General features: G+C 54.5%; 3 protein-coding genes across 3 annotated transcripts; all 3 read left to right on the forward strand.

Annotated features, from left to right (window-relative positions):
- Positions 1-3709: 3709 nt before the first annotated feature.
- Positions 3710-4530, forward strand: C8Q71DRAFT_714885 (uncharacterized protein; the record flags this gene model as incomplete). Its single annotated transcript, XM_047921005.1, has 2 exons — positions 3710-3832; positions 3895-4530. Coding segments are annotated over 2 exons (759 nt in total), but the record flags the coding sequence as incomplete, so codon positions are not given.
- Positions 4531-6255: 1725 nt separating this feature from the next.
- C8Q71DRAFT_780482 (uncharacterized protein) lies at positions 6256-7324 on the forward strand (the record flags this gene model as incomplete). Its single annotated transcript, XM_047924847.1, has 3 exons — positions 6256-6413; positions 6466-6636; positions 6690-7324. The coding sequence occupies 3 exons, from the start codon at positions 6256-6258 to the stop codon at positions 7153-7155; spliced, it is 795 nt and encodes a 264-aa protein (XP_047774905.1). The 3' UTR covers positions 7156-7324.
- Positions 7325-10480: 3156 nt separating this feature from the next.
- Positions 10481-12376, forward strand: C8Q71DRAFT_726672 (uncharacterized protein; the record flags this gene model as incomplete). Its single annotated transcript, XM_047921788.1, has 8 exons — positions 10481-10548; positions 10662-10714; positions 10772-10855; positions 11035-11244; positions 11311-11434; positions 11573-11691; positions 12096-12230; positions 12306-12376. The coding sequence occupies 8 exons, from the start codon at positions 10481-10483 to the stop codon at positions 12374-12376; spliced, it is 864 nt and encodes a 287-aa protein (XP_047774906.1).
- Positions 12377-13498: the final 1122 nt, after the last annotated feature.

A 13498-nucleotide genomic window follows, 5' to 3' on the forward strand; every position in this document is an offset into this window, starting at 1 on the left:
CGGTTGACATGGTATTGAGTTCCACTGGCAGTTCCATCTGAGAAGTGTACGTCTTATCACCGGATATGTCTTCCTAAACCCTTCTCTTAGGCTCATGCCGGTGGCCAGAGCCCTTCAGGATGACGAAGGAAGGGAACATTGGCCAGCCATCTGTGCCAGGTGCGTGTGCTCAAAGTTGTACCTCCTCCAAAGTACCAACACATCGATTGCTTTGATTCAGACTAATGCCTCGCCCGCGCTGCTACAAGAGTACACCAAGCTCATTGCGCACCTGCCTCTGCGACGAGCCCGTGCTGCTCGCTCAGTCCTGCCTCGTATGCCGCCCGCCACGATAGACCTCATGCGCCTGCTCATGCTCAAGCAGCGCGGGCGATCTTACAGTTCTGCGTTCGACGAACACGAGGACTCGAGCTACATCTCCGCCATGCATGTGCCCGGGTGCCGCATCCCTGAGCTGGACCACCTCAGCACCTCGTGTTCGTGCTGCTTGACTGGGCGGCACCCGCGAGGGCGCCGCACTGCACGTTCATCAGCAACCTCACACACTTCATGCCCGTCACCCGCTTGTTCCTCTATCGGTGCCACTTCCGTCACGCAGGCGTCCTCCGCCTCATCGTGGGCACCCTCCCCCAGTCTCGAGTGGTTGCGTCTCGATGCAGTCACGGTCTAAATGGCGCTGCGAGACACCGTATTCCGGACAAGAAGCTCAGTGAGTTATGGCTCATGGTCTCAGTCGATCGCGACTACCTCTTACCAGGTCGTCTATCTGCATCAGAACCTCCTAGTTGCCTTGGTCGCATACACTCTGATAGAGGCGCCCCTTCCGGACACGGCTCGTTTCTTCTCGTTCGCGCATCTTCGATCGTTCCTCCACGCATTCCACGACCTCCGACACGGCCATCTTTTCAACGATCCCGACTGGGGTGCTACGCCCGGCGGATCTCCGTCTCGTCGCGCGGCGAACACCGTTCAGCCGTTGTGGTATCACCGTCTGACGTATAGTCGGCATTCGGTCACGGAGTACTTCAAGCACCTTTCGCAAGAGTGTCGCGTCGTCGAGCTGCTCGAGATCCGTCTGTCGAATGCGCCCTCCGTCTGTCGAATGCGCCCTCCGTCTGTCGAATGCGCCCTCCGTCTGTCGAACTCGCCCTCCTCGGTACTGCGTCACGCCTTCGTTGCAGCGCTGCGCAATCGGGGCCGGAACTGAAGAGGTTCGCATGGTCTAAAGCGCTGCAAGCCCACGCTCCAAAAGTGAGCGTCCGCTGCCCACACCGTTACTGTTACTTCGTCGCATCCTAACATCCGAACGCTTCAGAAACCACAAAGCCTCCCTCACAAGGTGCAGGTGCTTGAGCTGGCGTATCCTGCGTACTCGCTCTCGAGCAACACGTCGATCTACGACACTCATCACGTTGTTCTCGTCGCTCGATGGCACGCAATTTCAGTGGCGCGCGATGTGCATTGGATTCACGTCAGCGTCGGTGTATAGTATTCAACGTGCGCGCACACGCGGTGGAAACGGGCACGGTCGTCGCCCTCCACGCTGCGCTCCCCCGCGAGCCGCTCACTGCGCTATTGACGCGAGGCGCACAGCTCATATAAGCAGCTTGGATTCTGACGGAACGCGGAACGCCCTGCGCGCACGCTTTCGGGCACCACATATCTGGATGTCTGACTACCCATCAATCCCGGCCGGCGTCACGCCAAGTACCGCCTTGAGCGGAGCAGTTAGTGGGGGCGATTGAATTCGCGCAAGTGTCGCGGCCGTGCACCGGAGTATAGGTTTGTGTGTGCGGACCGAGGGGCGTACCGACGTCCGAATGGGTGGAAGATGCGGAGACATCTTCGTCGTATGCTGAGGAGTCGCTCTAGATCTAGTGCTTGAGCTGCCTGGCGGTCGTGTTCGTGTATGGACTGGGTCGCACGTTGTCAGCCCTCCGACGTCATCCAATATCCTTTCTTCGCATTCGAGCGTCGGCCCTCGCGCTCGTCCTGATTCCAAGCCGGGGACAAGAGGTCGTCACGCGACGCGATGTGGGAGAGGCGTGTGGCGCGAGGCGCGCCTCCTCGCACATACTCTCAGTACAACAGCAGGCCCTCCAAAGGCCTAAATATGGTATGCAAAACTTGCTTCGACTCTCTCTGGGCCTCTGCCGAGACCGTCACGGATTTCGACCTCCCAGACCTTACCCGGGCCACCGGGCGACAGGCCTTGATCTGCCTCGTGGTGAGTACGTGCATTCTATCTGAACACGCTGCCTACATAGGATACACGAATCCGCTGTCTCGCCTATTTCGAGGTCTCGCACAGGTTCATGAAGTCAGCGCGGAATTCTGGTGGCCAGTGGTAGCCGCTCATTGTATCTGCCCTACTCACGGACTCAGTACTCAGAAGTGGACCCTTGACACGACCTATGGACCACACCCTCGAGGCTTTGGCCACCGAAGCTCTGTCACGAACCTTATTGTTTGTGGCTCTCTACACAGTGCCGAATTCCTGCTCACGTACGGTCGAACTCAGTGCTATCGCGCTAGGCCCCAATACGGGTACCAGCCGACTAATGCACCTCCTTGTGGATACATGATGGCCCCTTAAACGCCTGCGAGCTTAACGTACATATGACGCGCCTGGCAGCTTCTATATCCCTGTCTCGACGGGGACGTTCTACTTACTGCCGCTGAATTAGACGACTCCAGCGGGCTCGGGCAATTATGGTACGCATGCAGCCCCTCAGTGATTGTTGCGCGTTGACGAAGTGACCACGCATAGGCTTCCGTACGCCTTGGTCCAATTAGGGCTTTTCTGTAGGTACAACGTTGCTGCCGGAACCAGATTATACGTACCGGCGTCACGATGTTATCTCGCAATCAATGGTATATGCCTTCCCTCCCATGTCAATCTGCGAGCTTCGGGACGTTGCCGATTCGACACTCAGCGCTGTTTCCGTCCGTTGAACACCACTGGCCCGGACTCGGTGGCATACGTCCTCGCGTCGTCAACGTGCATCCACGTTCTCGTTGTGCTTCTGTGGACAGATCTTCCCCGCCCTGAGCTACGTGCGGTTGTGCGTCCGGGTCCGATATGTATCTCTCAACCTGCTCCGCCCTCTCGCGCTCACGGCCTACCCCATCTTCTCGATCTCTCCGCCCGTTTCCCCCTCTCTCCACTAGACTGATCACGGTCAGACGGCGTCATGGACCCACTGGAGGTGCGCACCATGATTATCACTAGTACAGCAGGGAGGCTGATTGTATGCGCGGACTGGACAGGAACTATCGGGGCGTTCGTCTACTATCCCACCAAACCAAGGTGTCGGAGAGAACAATTCGACACCCATCCCCGATGGTCATGCGACGGCATCGCCAAACACCCCTCTCGGTGCAACGAGCTCTAGCGAAGGCAATGGCTCCGTACCATCAGTGAGTCGATGCGATGTTAAAGGGCATACAGGATCATTTACCTGTATACGCAGGTATCCAACCCGGTCGGCGCGGGTACTGCGGAGGCCTCCTCGTCGCCTCATGTCGCCATGCCGGCAGCCCCAAATGAGGTGAGCATGAGCAGTGATTATACAACTGTATGTCAAGGTCTGACATGCATTGGAAGGGTTCGAATGAGCGGCCGGGTGCCAGTGGAACGAAGCATTCATCTGAGTCGGCGGAACACTCGATAACGCTGTCAGAAATGGAGACTGTATTTGAGAAGTACATGAAACCGTGGGACCCGCAAAAGGAAGAAGACGCGTGGCCGGTACTAGCGAAAGAGGTATGGGCCTATGAAAAGGAGCGTATAGAACGATGGAGGAACGAAATCAGTACGCTTCTCGTCTTTGTAAGTTGTGTTCATGTTCTCGTCAATGTCACGACTTATGCTCATGTGCTTCAATCATGTAGGCGGGTCTGTTCTCCGCCGTCCTCACTGCCTTCGTTGGTCAGTATTACGCCGTCCTGCTGCCACCGCCTGACTTCAACACCGCCATCCTCGAGCGCATACTATCTATGCAGCTCGGTAATGTGTCTAGCAGCCCCGTTGTCACGCCCGCGAGCTGCTCCGACTCGTCCCTCTTCCCTTGTGCACCCCCTGCACCCCGATGGATCGCTACGCTTTGGTTCGCTGCTCTGGTCTTCAGCCTCGGCGCGGCGTCGGTTGCTCTGGCTGTCAACCAATGGCTTAACTTCCACGCCGAGCAATCTGGACTGCGAACTTCACAGCAGAAGGTTAAGACCTGGCAGCTCCGTCGGGACGCCCTTAACACCTGGCAGGTGGAGTTCATCGTCAGCCTCCTTCCCTGCATGTTACAGGTGGCACTTGTCTTATTCCTCATCGGACTTGTGGGCTACCTATGGGTGCTCGGGCCTGACATCGCCGTCCTGAGCACGGTCATGATTTGCATTCTGTTCCTCTTTCTCGTCGTGACCTCCTGTCTGCCAGCACTGGTCGAATACAGCCCCTACAAGTCACCTCAAGCATGGTGGATTTGCGAGGCCTGCAGACGTGTGCGGTGGCACAGTTGGCAGTTGCTCCGTCTCCTCCTATCCCCAGCTACTGTCTTCAAATGGGACCGGCGATGGTGGCGCTCTTTCAGATCCAAACTCCACTCTGTCATCAGCTGGTGCCAGCGAGATGTACGACGCCGAATTCACTGGTGGCGAGATGTTGTACAAGAGAATGATTTGGGAGTCGTCCTGAGATACATCTTCTGGGACCGCCCTTGGCATGGTCTCAAGCATCTTCATGGTGAGTTACACAAACAAGACCGAGGTTGTGATAGTGATGGACTAACTATGTCACTAGAGGTGCTCTCGGAAGAACCCTCACACAATCTACAAGAGCTCTTGAAGGCATCTGGCTGGCTGGCGCACGAGCAGTTGTGCCTGAGTCGCAGGATTGACCACAACGAAGAAAAGGAAAAGTCCCTGTTTTCGGACATCTATACCATCGCACAGGACACAGACGTCCTTCGCGCGATGGCAACCTGCGTGCGAGCGATGCCTATCACCCGAGCAATCAAGAACGTGACCGAGATCGGCGAAACCGTTGCCGCCACCTTGTCAAAACGACAGCTTTCACGGTCCTCTCATTCAGCACCTGGTGATCAATTGCTTTCCGACGATTTGGGCAGCACCGCTACCGCCTTGATAGGTCGCATGGTGGCGGAGACGTTTACTCGAGCACAGAAAGAACTTGGCTACGATCCTCCCCACTTGAACCCAATCTGTCGCACATTCATTACATTTATCCCCGCCGTGCCTGTTGCTGACGGAATCAACATGCGTAGGTTGCTATTTCGGTATTTGAACGGGTCGGACGGCGTAGAGAGAGGAACTGCTGTCTCCCAGCAGCCCGATCAACCCGTGACGGCCCACGCAATCGAGTATGAGACGGCAATGGGTGAAGCCTTGCTCGCAATCTTGTCAAATCAACAGTATTCACAGTCAAGAGCGTCCGAGCCCTCTTCTTCAGAATCAGGTAATTCGTTGCAGCATGGCAACTCCGTCAGCACTAATATCGCCTGGATAGGTCGCACGGCACTGGAAACGTTCATTCGAACGCACATAGTATTAGCACTCGACGACGACACTCGGGCCCTCCATTTGCACTCGAACCGCATATTGGCCGGATTGATCCGCGCTATGCCTCTCGCCGATGGACACGAGGCCTGCATGTCTCTGTTTCAGCTTTTACGTGATGGTCGACTGTCCACGAAACAACGACAAGCCACCTTGGAGGTTATACAGAATGTCTACATCACAATCGATTCCCTCGCGGAGGACGTTTGGTACTTACGTCCAGGTGATATGCAGAAGATCAGACAGTTTGAGTGTGCTCCACATACCGAGCTGTATCGTCTGCGCGACGTTCAAGGTAAGTCCACCATCCACTTCAGTCACAACTGGTGTAAGCTCAAGTTTGGCATAGACTGGGAGTGCGTGCAGACCGTACTCACGGCGGTATACGCACACTGTGACCCTGTATCCACCATTCAAATCACAACAACCGTTCTGGCTATATGCCTGTTGTCCGTCATGAACGAGCACAAATTGCCAGCCGAGCCGTCGAGGGGAGCTTACCTGGCTGACATGGCCCACCGATTCGACGAGCACTTGGCTACCCTCCGCCGCAAGGAACTGAGAGACGCTATACAGGCCCTTCCTCCCGCTGCGACATACAGACTCGATTGGGTGTTGGATCGCATGACCGACAGAGGCATCTACGATTCCTTGAGTACAGCCGAGATTCGCCGGAACGCCATGATGTCCACAAATTGCATCGCGCGGCGACTCCAATGGTTGCTCGAATGCTACGTATGGACGCCGTCAGGGACAGTCCAAGGGTTCAATGTTCGCTTGACAAGCTACGCGTGGTGGGCACAAGAGCGCCTAGAATACACCGGGATAGACACGACAGACTTGTCAGTCATCTTCGACGCTCAGAATGTCAGGATACACTGACACTTGCAACAGGGAAGAATGGCTCGAATGCGCTCCAGATGAGCCCCAGAGCGAAGACGATCGAAGCGTCGACTCCTCGGAGGCGACTGATTCAGAGCCTACATCGGAAGCTGGCCACGAGCGGGCCCGGGACCCACCGGAGCCACGAACAGACAGCCAGAAGCGATCTATTACACAGAACCTGTAAGCAGTTAATCTCGCACTGCACTCGATCGCCGCTGACTAGCTTGCTCTAGCATTGACACAGTGCATGCACTCGAGGGATCCACGGCGCAGGGGCCCGACATCGAAATGCAGGCCGTAGGAGCCGGCTCGACCGCGGCATCAGATGTGCCCCGTGCGACGGACACCGCACCGCCAGCCGTCAGTGGGGCCACGCCAGCGACCGTTACGACGCTTGATGAATCCGAGTCGCCGCAAGGGCCGGATGCCGCCCAAACCGAGTCGATCGATCCACTAGAGGACACGAAACCGCACGCACAAGACTTCGAATCCGATGTTGCACGCGCGGTAGCAGAGGCGGGCACGTCTGCGGACGAAGGTCGTCTGGGCGGACTCGCATGTGCGATCGAGTACGCGGATATTCGCCAGGGCAGCGACGCGCATTCGAGTCTAGAGGGAGGAGGTGCACCAGGCGACGTACCTGCGCAGCCGTCCGCGTCGCACCAGGAGCTGGGCAGGCAGAGTCGGAACAGTGGCTGATTCGGAGGATGGGGGACGGTGGTTGTTGACGTGTACGTCGTGAGTTGCTGGATAGACCATCGTCGCCGCATGCTGACGTTCACCGCAGGCGGCCGGTGTGGGGCGATCTTTGACGACCCTTGGTCGATGATAGACGGAGGCCTCGGTGCACGAACAATATCTTGGACTGCGATGGGCTGGTATTTCGTTTAGTCTTGTGCTCGTTACAGCTGCTCGTGATGACTCTACTTAGTTATGGTCTCAGAGATCTTGGTGCAAACGGGCTCACTGTGTGTGTTCTACGATATGATTGTGTTCGCTGACCGGATTGCCTGGAGCTTCCGCGACCGGTGTGTTGCTGCCCATTATCGAGTTGTGTACTAGTTCGTCCAGTAGTATTCAGTAGTACGAAACCGCCTCGCGTACGTCTGCTCCGAACTGTTGTTAGGATTACGCACCCCAAAGCAGCACACAACTTTCAGTCGAACACGCTGCAATAATCGAGGGGAATATAGGCGACAGTAATAGTTCTAGCTCTGAACATAGTTCGCGATGTCCGTTACAATCTGTGACGCCGCATTCACTAGCGTCTTCGTCATTTAAGAAGGGTTAATTATAGTTCATTAGTGAACCTAATCAGGATTAAAATGAGTTCCTTAAGAACTATGATTAGGTATTCATTCTGTTAATCATGGGCTTAGGGTGGTATGATTACCTCCATTAATCCATGTTGGCATGAAACCATATTATGATCCCAAATGAAGGCACTAGCCCTGACACAAAGGGCTAATTCTCTGCAAATCCCAGTCAATTTACACTGAATCATGGCATAATCCCAGTCATGATCATGCTTAACCAATTCATGACTCTTAATCCTAAGATAATCCCATTATTTGGATATCATAATCATGGCATAACCTCAGTGTTGATCCTGCTGAAATGGGCATAATCATGACATATGTACAATCCTAAACATTCATTATCAAGCCCTAACCTCAGAGCTAATCTATGGCAGGCATCATGAATGTAATCATTAATTCAATGCTAATCCTGGCTGCTGATCCTGATATATTGATGTCAGATTAGTGCTGATTAGCCAGATAATCTGCAGAACAAATCACAGTGATCAGATCAATTAAAAAAATGTTGTGCAGAAGCCAGGACTGAACCAGCGACTTTTTGAAGCATTACATAATCACCTTATTGGGCAAAGAAGCATACACTATAACCACTGCACCATACTGTCTTGTTATGTCTGAGATGTTATTGATCTATGTCATGTTCTTCGATTGCTGGACTTAGACACATTTCTAGTGCCCTCCCATGATGCAGTCTAATCCTGATCAACCTGAGATTAGCAACCAATCAATCCTCACTAACCCATGAGGATTTGCAGAGATTAATCCTGAGGTAATGCTTCTTTGCCACGTAAGACTGTGAACAGATCAAGTCCAGATTAGAGGTGGGATTAGATAGTCTTCAATCTGATTAACTTACTGCTAATCTGCAGTGTACAAACAGGATTAGGGTTCCACATTACTGAATCATGATTAAAAGTACCAAGTACAGCACATTGAAATCATCATTGAAACAGCAGATTATATTGGAAATAAATCTTTGCAAATCCTCATGGGTTAGTGAGGATTGATTGGTTGCTAATCTCAGGTTGATCAGGATTAGACTGCATCATGTAGACTGCATCATGGGAGGGCACTAGAAATGTGTCTAAGTCCAGCAATCGAAGAACATGACATAGATCAATAACATCTCAGACATAACAAGACAGTATGGTGCAGTGGTTATAGTGTATGCTTCTTTGCCCAATAAGGTGATTATGTAATGCTTCAAAAAGTCGCTGGTTCAGTCCTGGCTTCTGCACAACATTTTTTTAATTGATCTGATCACTGTGATTTGTTCTGCAGATTATCTGGCTAATCAGCACTAATCTGACATCAATATATCAGGATCAGCAGCCAGGATTAGCATTGAATTAATGATTACATTCATGATGCCTGCCATAGATTAGCTCTGAGGTTAGGGCTTGATAATGAATGTTTAGGATTGTACATATGTCATGATTATGCCCATTTCAGCAGGATCAACACTGAGGTTATGCCATGATTATGATATCCAAATAATGGGATTATCTTAGGATTAAGAGTCATGAATTGGTTAAGCATGATCATGACTGGGATTATGCCATGATTCAGTGTAAATTGACTGGGATTTGCAGAGAATTAGCCCTTTGTGTCAGGGCTAGTGCCTTCATTTGGGATCATAATATGGTTTCATGCCAACATGGATTAATGGAGGTAATCATACCACCCTAAGCCCATGATTAACAGAATGAATACCTAATCATAGTTCTTAAGGAACTCATTTTAATCCTGATTAGGTTCACTAATGAACTATAATTAACCCTTCTTAAATGACATCCCTGTCACTAGACAAAACCCGCACAGGTTTGTATGCTACCCTTGAAATAGCTTAATGCTCGTACCTCGCGCAAGGCCGATGGGCACGCTTCTACCACCGCTACACCAGCACGTACACAGGTAAGTTGCCAGTCAGCAGCTTAATCGCATACAAACATACCGCACTCACAGCATCGTCCCTCCGTCATCGCCGCCTCCCGCGCGCACTCTCACGGGCCTCTCATGTGCCGACTCGGAGCCCTCTCGTCTTCTCTGTCTGGATGCCTGGCGGAAGGGCGCCATCATCGACGCGGTACTACTTGACGCGACTATTGAGCGGGCAGCTGCTTGACGCGTAGCGCGTGTCCTGGTCGCAGCAGCCTGTTCCGTTGTGCGACCCGGGCGATACTACGTGTGTAGCTCATGGCGCGGTGTTATTGACTGAATGTACCACGCGTTATTTTCTTCTCGATGCGGACCACCTGATGTGCGATTGAAGTGTCCATTTGTATGCGAGTATTGCCCAGATGATTTTCACCGGGAGTACAAGACGATGGGGAACGTAGGAGCAGGACACGAAGCCGGGAGAGTCTGGGGACAAGTAGACAGAGACCGTCGGGGATCGGGAGGAGCGGAAGTGAGAGGTTAGGGTTCCTGTACCGAATGACGGCAGTGACGGGCGTAGCAGTACTAAGTGCGAACGGATGCGGCGCTGAGGGGAACGACGACGTCGAAGGCTTGCAGGTGACGCGTCGGCGAACGTGCCCGTCACGTGCGGCGCGTGTCATCTTCCTCTCGTCCTCGCGCACGACCGCCTAGTCCTCCATCCCATACTCTGCAGCCACAAAGCCGGATACACTAGGCCACACCATTCCACTAGTACCCTACGCGCGCTGCAATGGATCACCAAGACCGCATTCCTAGCCTCTGCCATGCCCCTCGCCCTGCTCTTTCCACTGGGGTCGATCCGCCGAGTGTCTAGCAAGGCATCACGCTCCCGGTGAGATGGCCTTGTTACTGTACTACGCTGGCTCGAAACTGACACTCGCACGCAGCAAATGCTGACCCCAGGGCCAGGCGAGCGATGCCCTGCTGATTGACCGGTCTTCGCAGATCGACGCGCTCGACGTCCTATGTGGCTCTCTTAGCAGTGCCATCTGGGAGAGGTAAGTTTGATCACCGGACGTGTCTCTGTGATACTGTAGAGCTCGTCTTATATTCAGAGCAGTGGGCAGAGTCCATCCATATGCCGGAGGAAGGAGTGGTCGACAGAGTTGTATTTCGGCCAAGGATCTGCGCAGGCCTAGGTACGTGTACTCAACATCACATCGTGCCTTACACAAAGAACCAAGACGTCGATTTCCCTGATCTAGCAATGCCCCGCCCGCTCTGCTACAAGACCTCATCGAAGTCATTGCGCGCCTGCCTCTGCGACGAGCCCTTGCTTCTCGCCCAGTGCTGCCTCACATGCCGCGCGCGACGACAGGCAGCACCGCCGCTCTGCATGACTTCATGCGGGTGCTCATGTTCAAGCAGTACGAGCCGTCCTACAGCTGCGCGCTCGGCGAACTCGAACAAGCGGGCGCACACCTTCGCCGTGCGCGTTTGCGGGTGCCGCCTCCCGCGCTGGAGCCCCTCGCGTTCGCGCTGCTCGACTGGGCGGCACCCCCGAGGACACCGCACTCCGCCTCCGTCAGTACGCCACACGCCCAATGCCCGTTGCTCACCTGTCTCGCCCGTCGGTACCTCTTCCATCACGCAGGCGTGCTCCGCCTCGTCGCAGGCGTGCCCTCCCTAATCTCGCATGGATGTGTCTTGACACAGTCACGGCCCAGTCGACACTGCAGGACACGTAAGGAGCCCCCGCTACTCCAAGCAAGAATTCTGTGAGTTCTTGCTCATGGTCGCGACTATCGCCCAACAATTTTTCTCGCGGCGCGGCCACATCAGATCTTCCTAGACGGTTTGGTCGCATACACGCACCCCTTTGGGACACGACTCATTTCTTGTTCGTGCCCTTTCAGTCGCCCCTCCGTGCATTCCACGACCTCCGACACGTCCAATCCCCACAACGAACTCGATTGGGGAGCTGCGCCCAGCGAAGCTCCGTCTAGCCACACGACGGACGCAGTTCAGGCGCTCCGTGCGTATGCGATATCGCTCTGGGACCTCTCTTGGGTATTCGCCACGGAGTACTTCCCGCGCTGTCGAGCAGATGGACATCCGTCTGTCGGTACTGCGTCACGCCTTTGTTGCAGCGCTGCGGCAATCGGAGGCTGCACCTAAGCTCGCAATTTCATACGATGTACGCTCGTGCACCAGAAGTATGCGTTCACGGCCCACGCCGTTTGTTCGCCGCACCTAACGTGTCAACGCTGTAGGCTCCGCATTGCCGGCCTTGTGCCGTTCCTCCGCTCGTCTGCGCCATCGGGCTGCAGATGCTTCGACGGTTATATACTGTGTCCTCGCTGTTGAGCAAGACGTCGGTCTACAGCACTTCCACTTGCTGTTCTGGCCAATCGACGGCACATAATTGCGTCGGTGCAGGTTGCACGTCGCGTTCGGCTTGGATCACCAACGCATGTCGGGCCAATGTGCACGCCCACGCGGAGGAACCGAGCCCGGTCGCTGCCACCCACGCCGCGCTCTCCCCTGAGCCATTCGCTACGCTACCAACGCGAGGTGCGCAGCTCGCACGGTGTGGGAGAGAAAGCGCGCGCGTGATATCGACACGCGTACTGACGGCTCCGGGTGCAGGTGTTCAGATGAGTCAGTGTTTGGTGTTCGGGTTAGTGACTGGATGGCGAGCGATGATCTGTAGGAAGTAGTGGGGCCGCGCGGATACAAACAATTACTTATCAATCTCAACTACTCAACTGACTCGACTTGAGGTGCACGCGCGACGTCGAGTCGCTCGTCCGTGCCGAACCTTGCAGTACGCGTGAGCGAGAGGGGAGAAGCGAGAGGGGTACGATACGATCCCAGAGCGGGCGACACAGCCCTCTACAAATACAGCACGAGACCGAAGCAGACCGAGGCACTCGAGAGAGATAAAAACCTAAGGTGGAGCAAAGCGTCACAGATGAAAGCGTAGCAAGTTCGAACAGAAACGTGACTAGTGAAGAGCGATCGTTCGTTGACACATTGGGAAGGAATGATACCATATTAGGAAAGTACCGTATGGGAGCACCCGCCCGGGTGTCGACGTGCGTTGATTTCCCTTCCGGCTTCAACGGCGGACCAGTATCTCGGTACGGGGCTGACAGCGACGGAGCGGTGCTATTGGCGTTCGCGACCTGGCCCCCAACAGGTGCGGCACTCTGCTCGACGACGCCCGCCTTCGCCCTACTGTGGGTCCTCCATGTCCGCCTTCCGGTTCGTCGCAGACGCGTCGGTAGAGTCGATTGGAGTACAGTAAGTTTGGGGAATATCGTATGAGTGTCTGTCCGAGAATGTATAAGTCGTAGCAATAGAAACGGTGAGCGCAAGAATAAGAGTGATGACTTCTATAGTAGACGCAGAGCGTCGTTCCGGACCTAAGCCGGTTTTCTCCTCCACAAGAGGGGGTGACTTCTGTCTTGACCTCAAGACCGTCCTAGTACCAAGGCGTGTAGTACTGCTTGACGAGGTCGAGGATTTCTTTGGTGTTCGTCATCTCGCGTACGTCGTCGTAGTTGTCCCACCTCGCCGTATCGATCACGTTCCACGCGCCCGACGGGTACTCCTTCGTGTCCGACGCCAACGCTTGGCCTAACGTCGCGCAGCTCGTCCTCCAGAGACTGTATGGAACGTCTTCGAGACGCGGGTCGTCGGCGGGTTCGAGCGAAAGCAGCGTCATCATGACCTGACGGTCAGCCCTGTAAAAGAAAAGACGTAAGCGACTAGCCGCCACATGCTCTTTCAGCACAGTGCCATCAAGCTCGCGAATGCAATAGGAACCAGAGGGATAC

Source organism: Rhodofomes roseus (assembly GCF_022264815.1).
Source record: "Rhodofomes roseus strain CIRM-BRFM 1785 chromosome Unknown C8Q71scaffold_24, whole genome shotgun sequence".
NCBI classification, from domain to species: Eukaryota; Fungi; Basidiomycota; class Agaricomycetes; order Polyporales; family Fomitopsidaceae; genus Rhodofomes; species Rhodofomes roseus.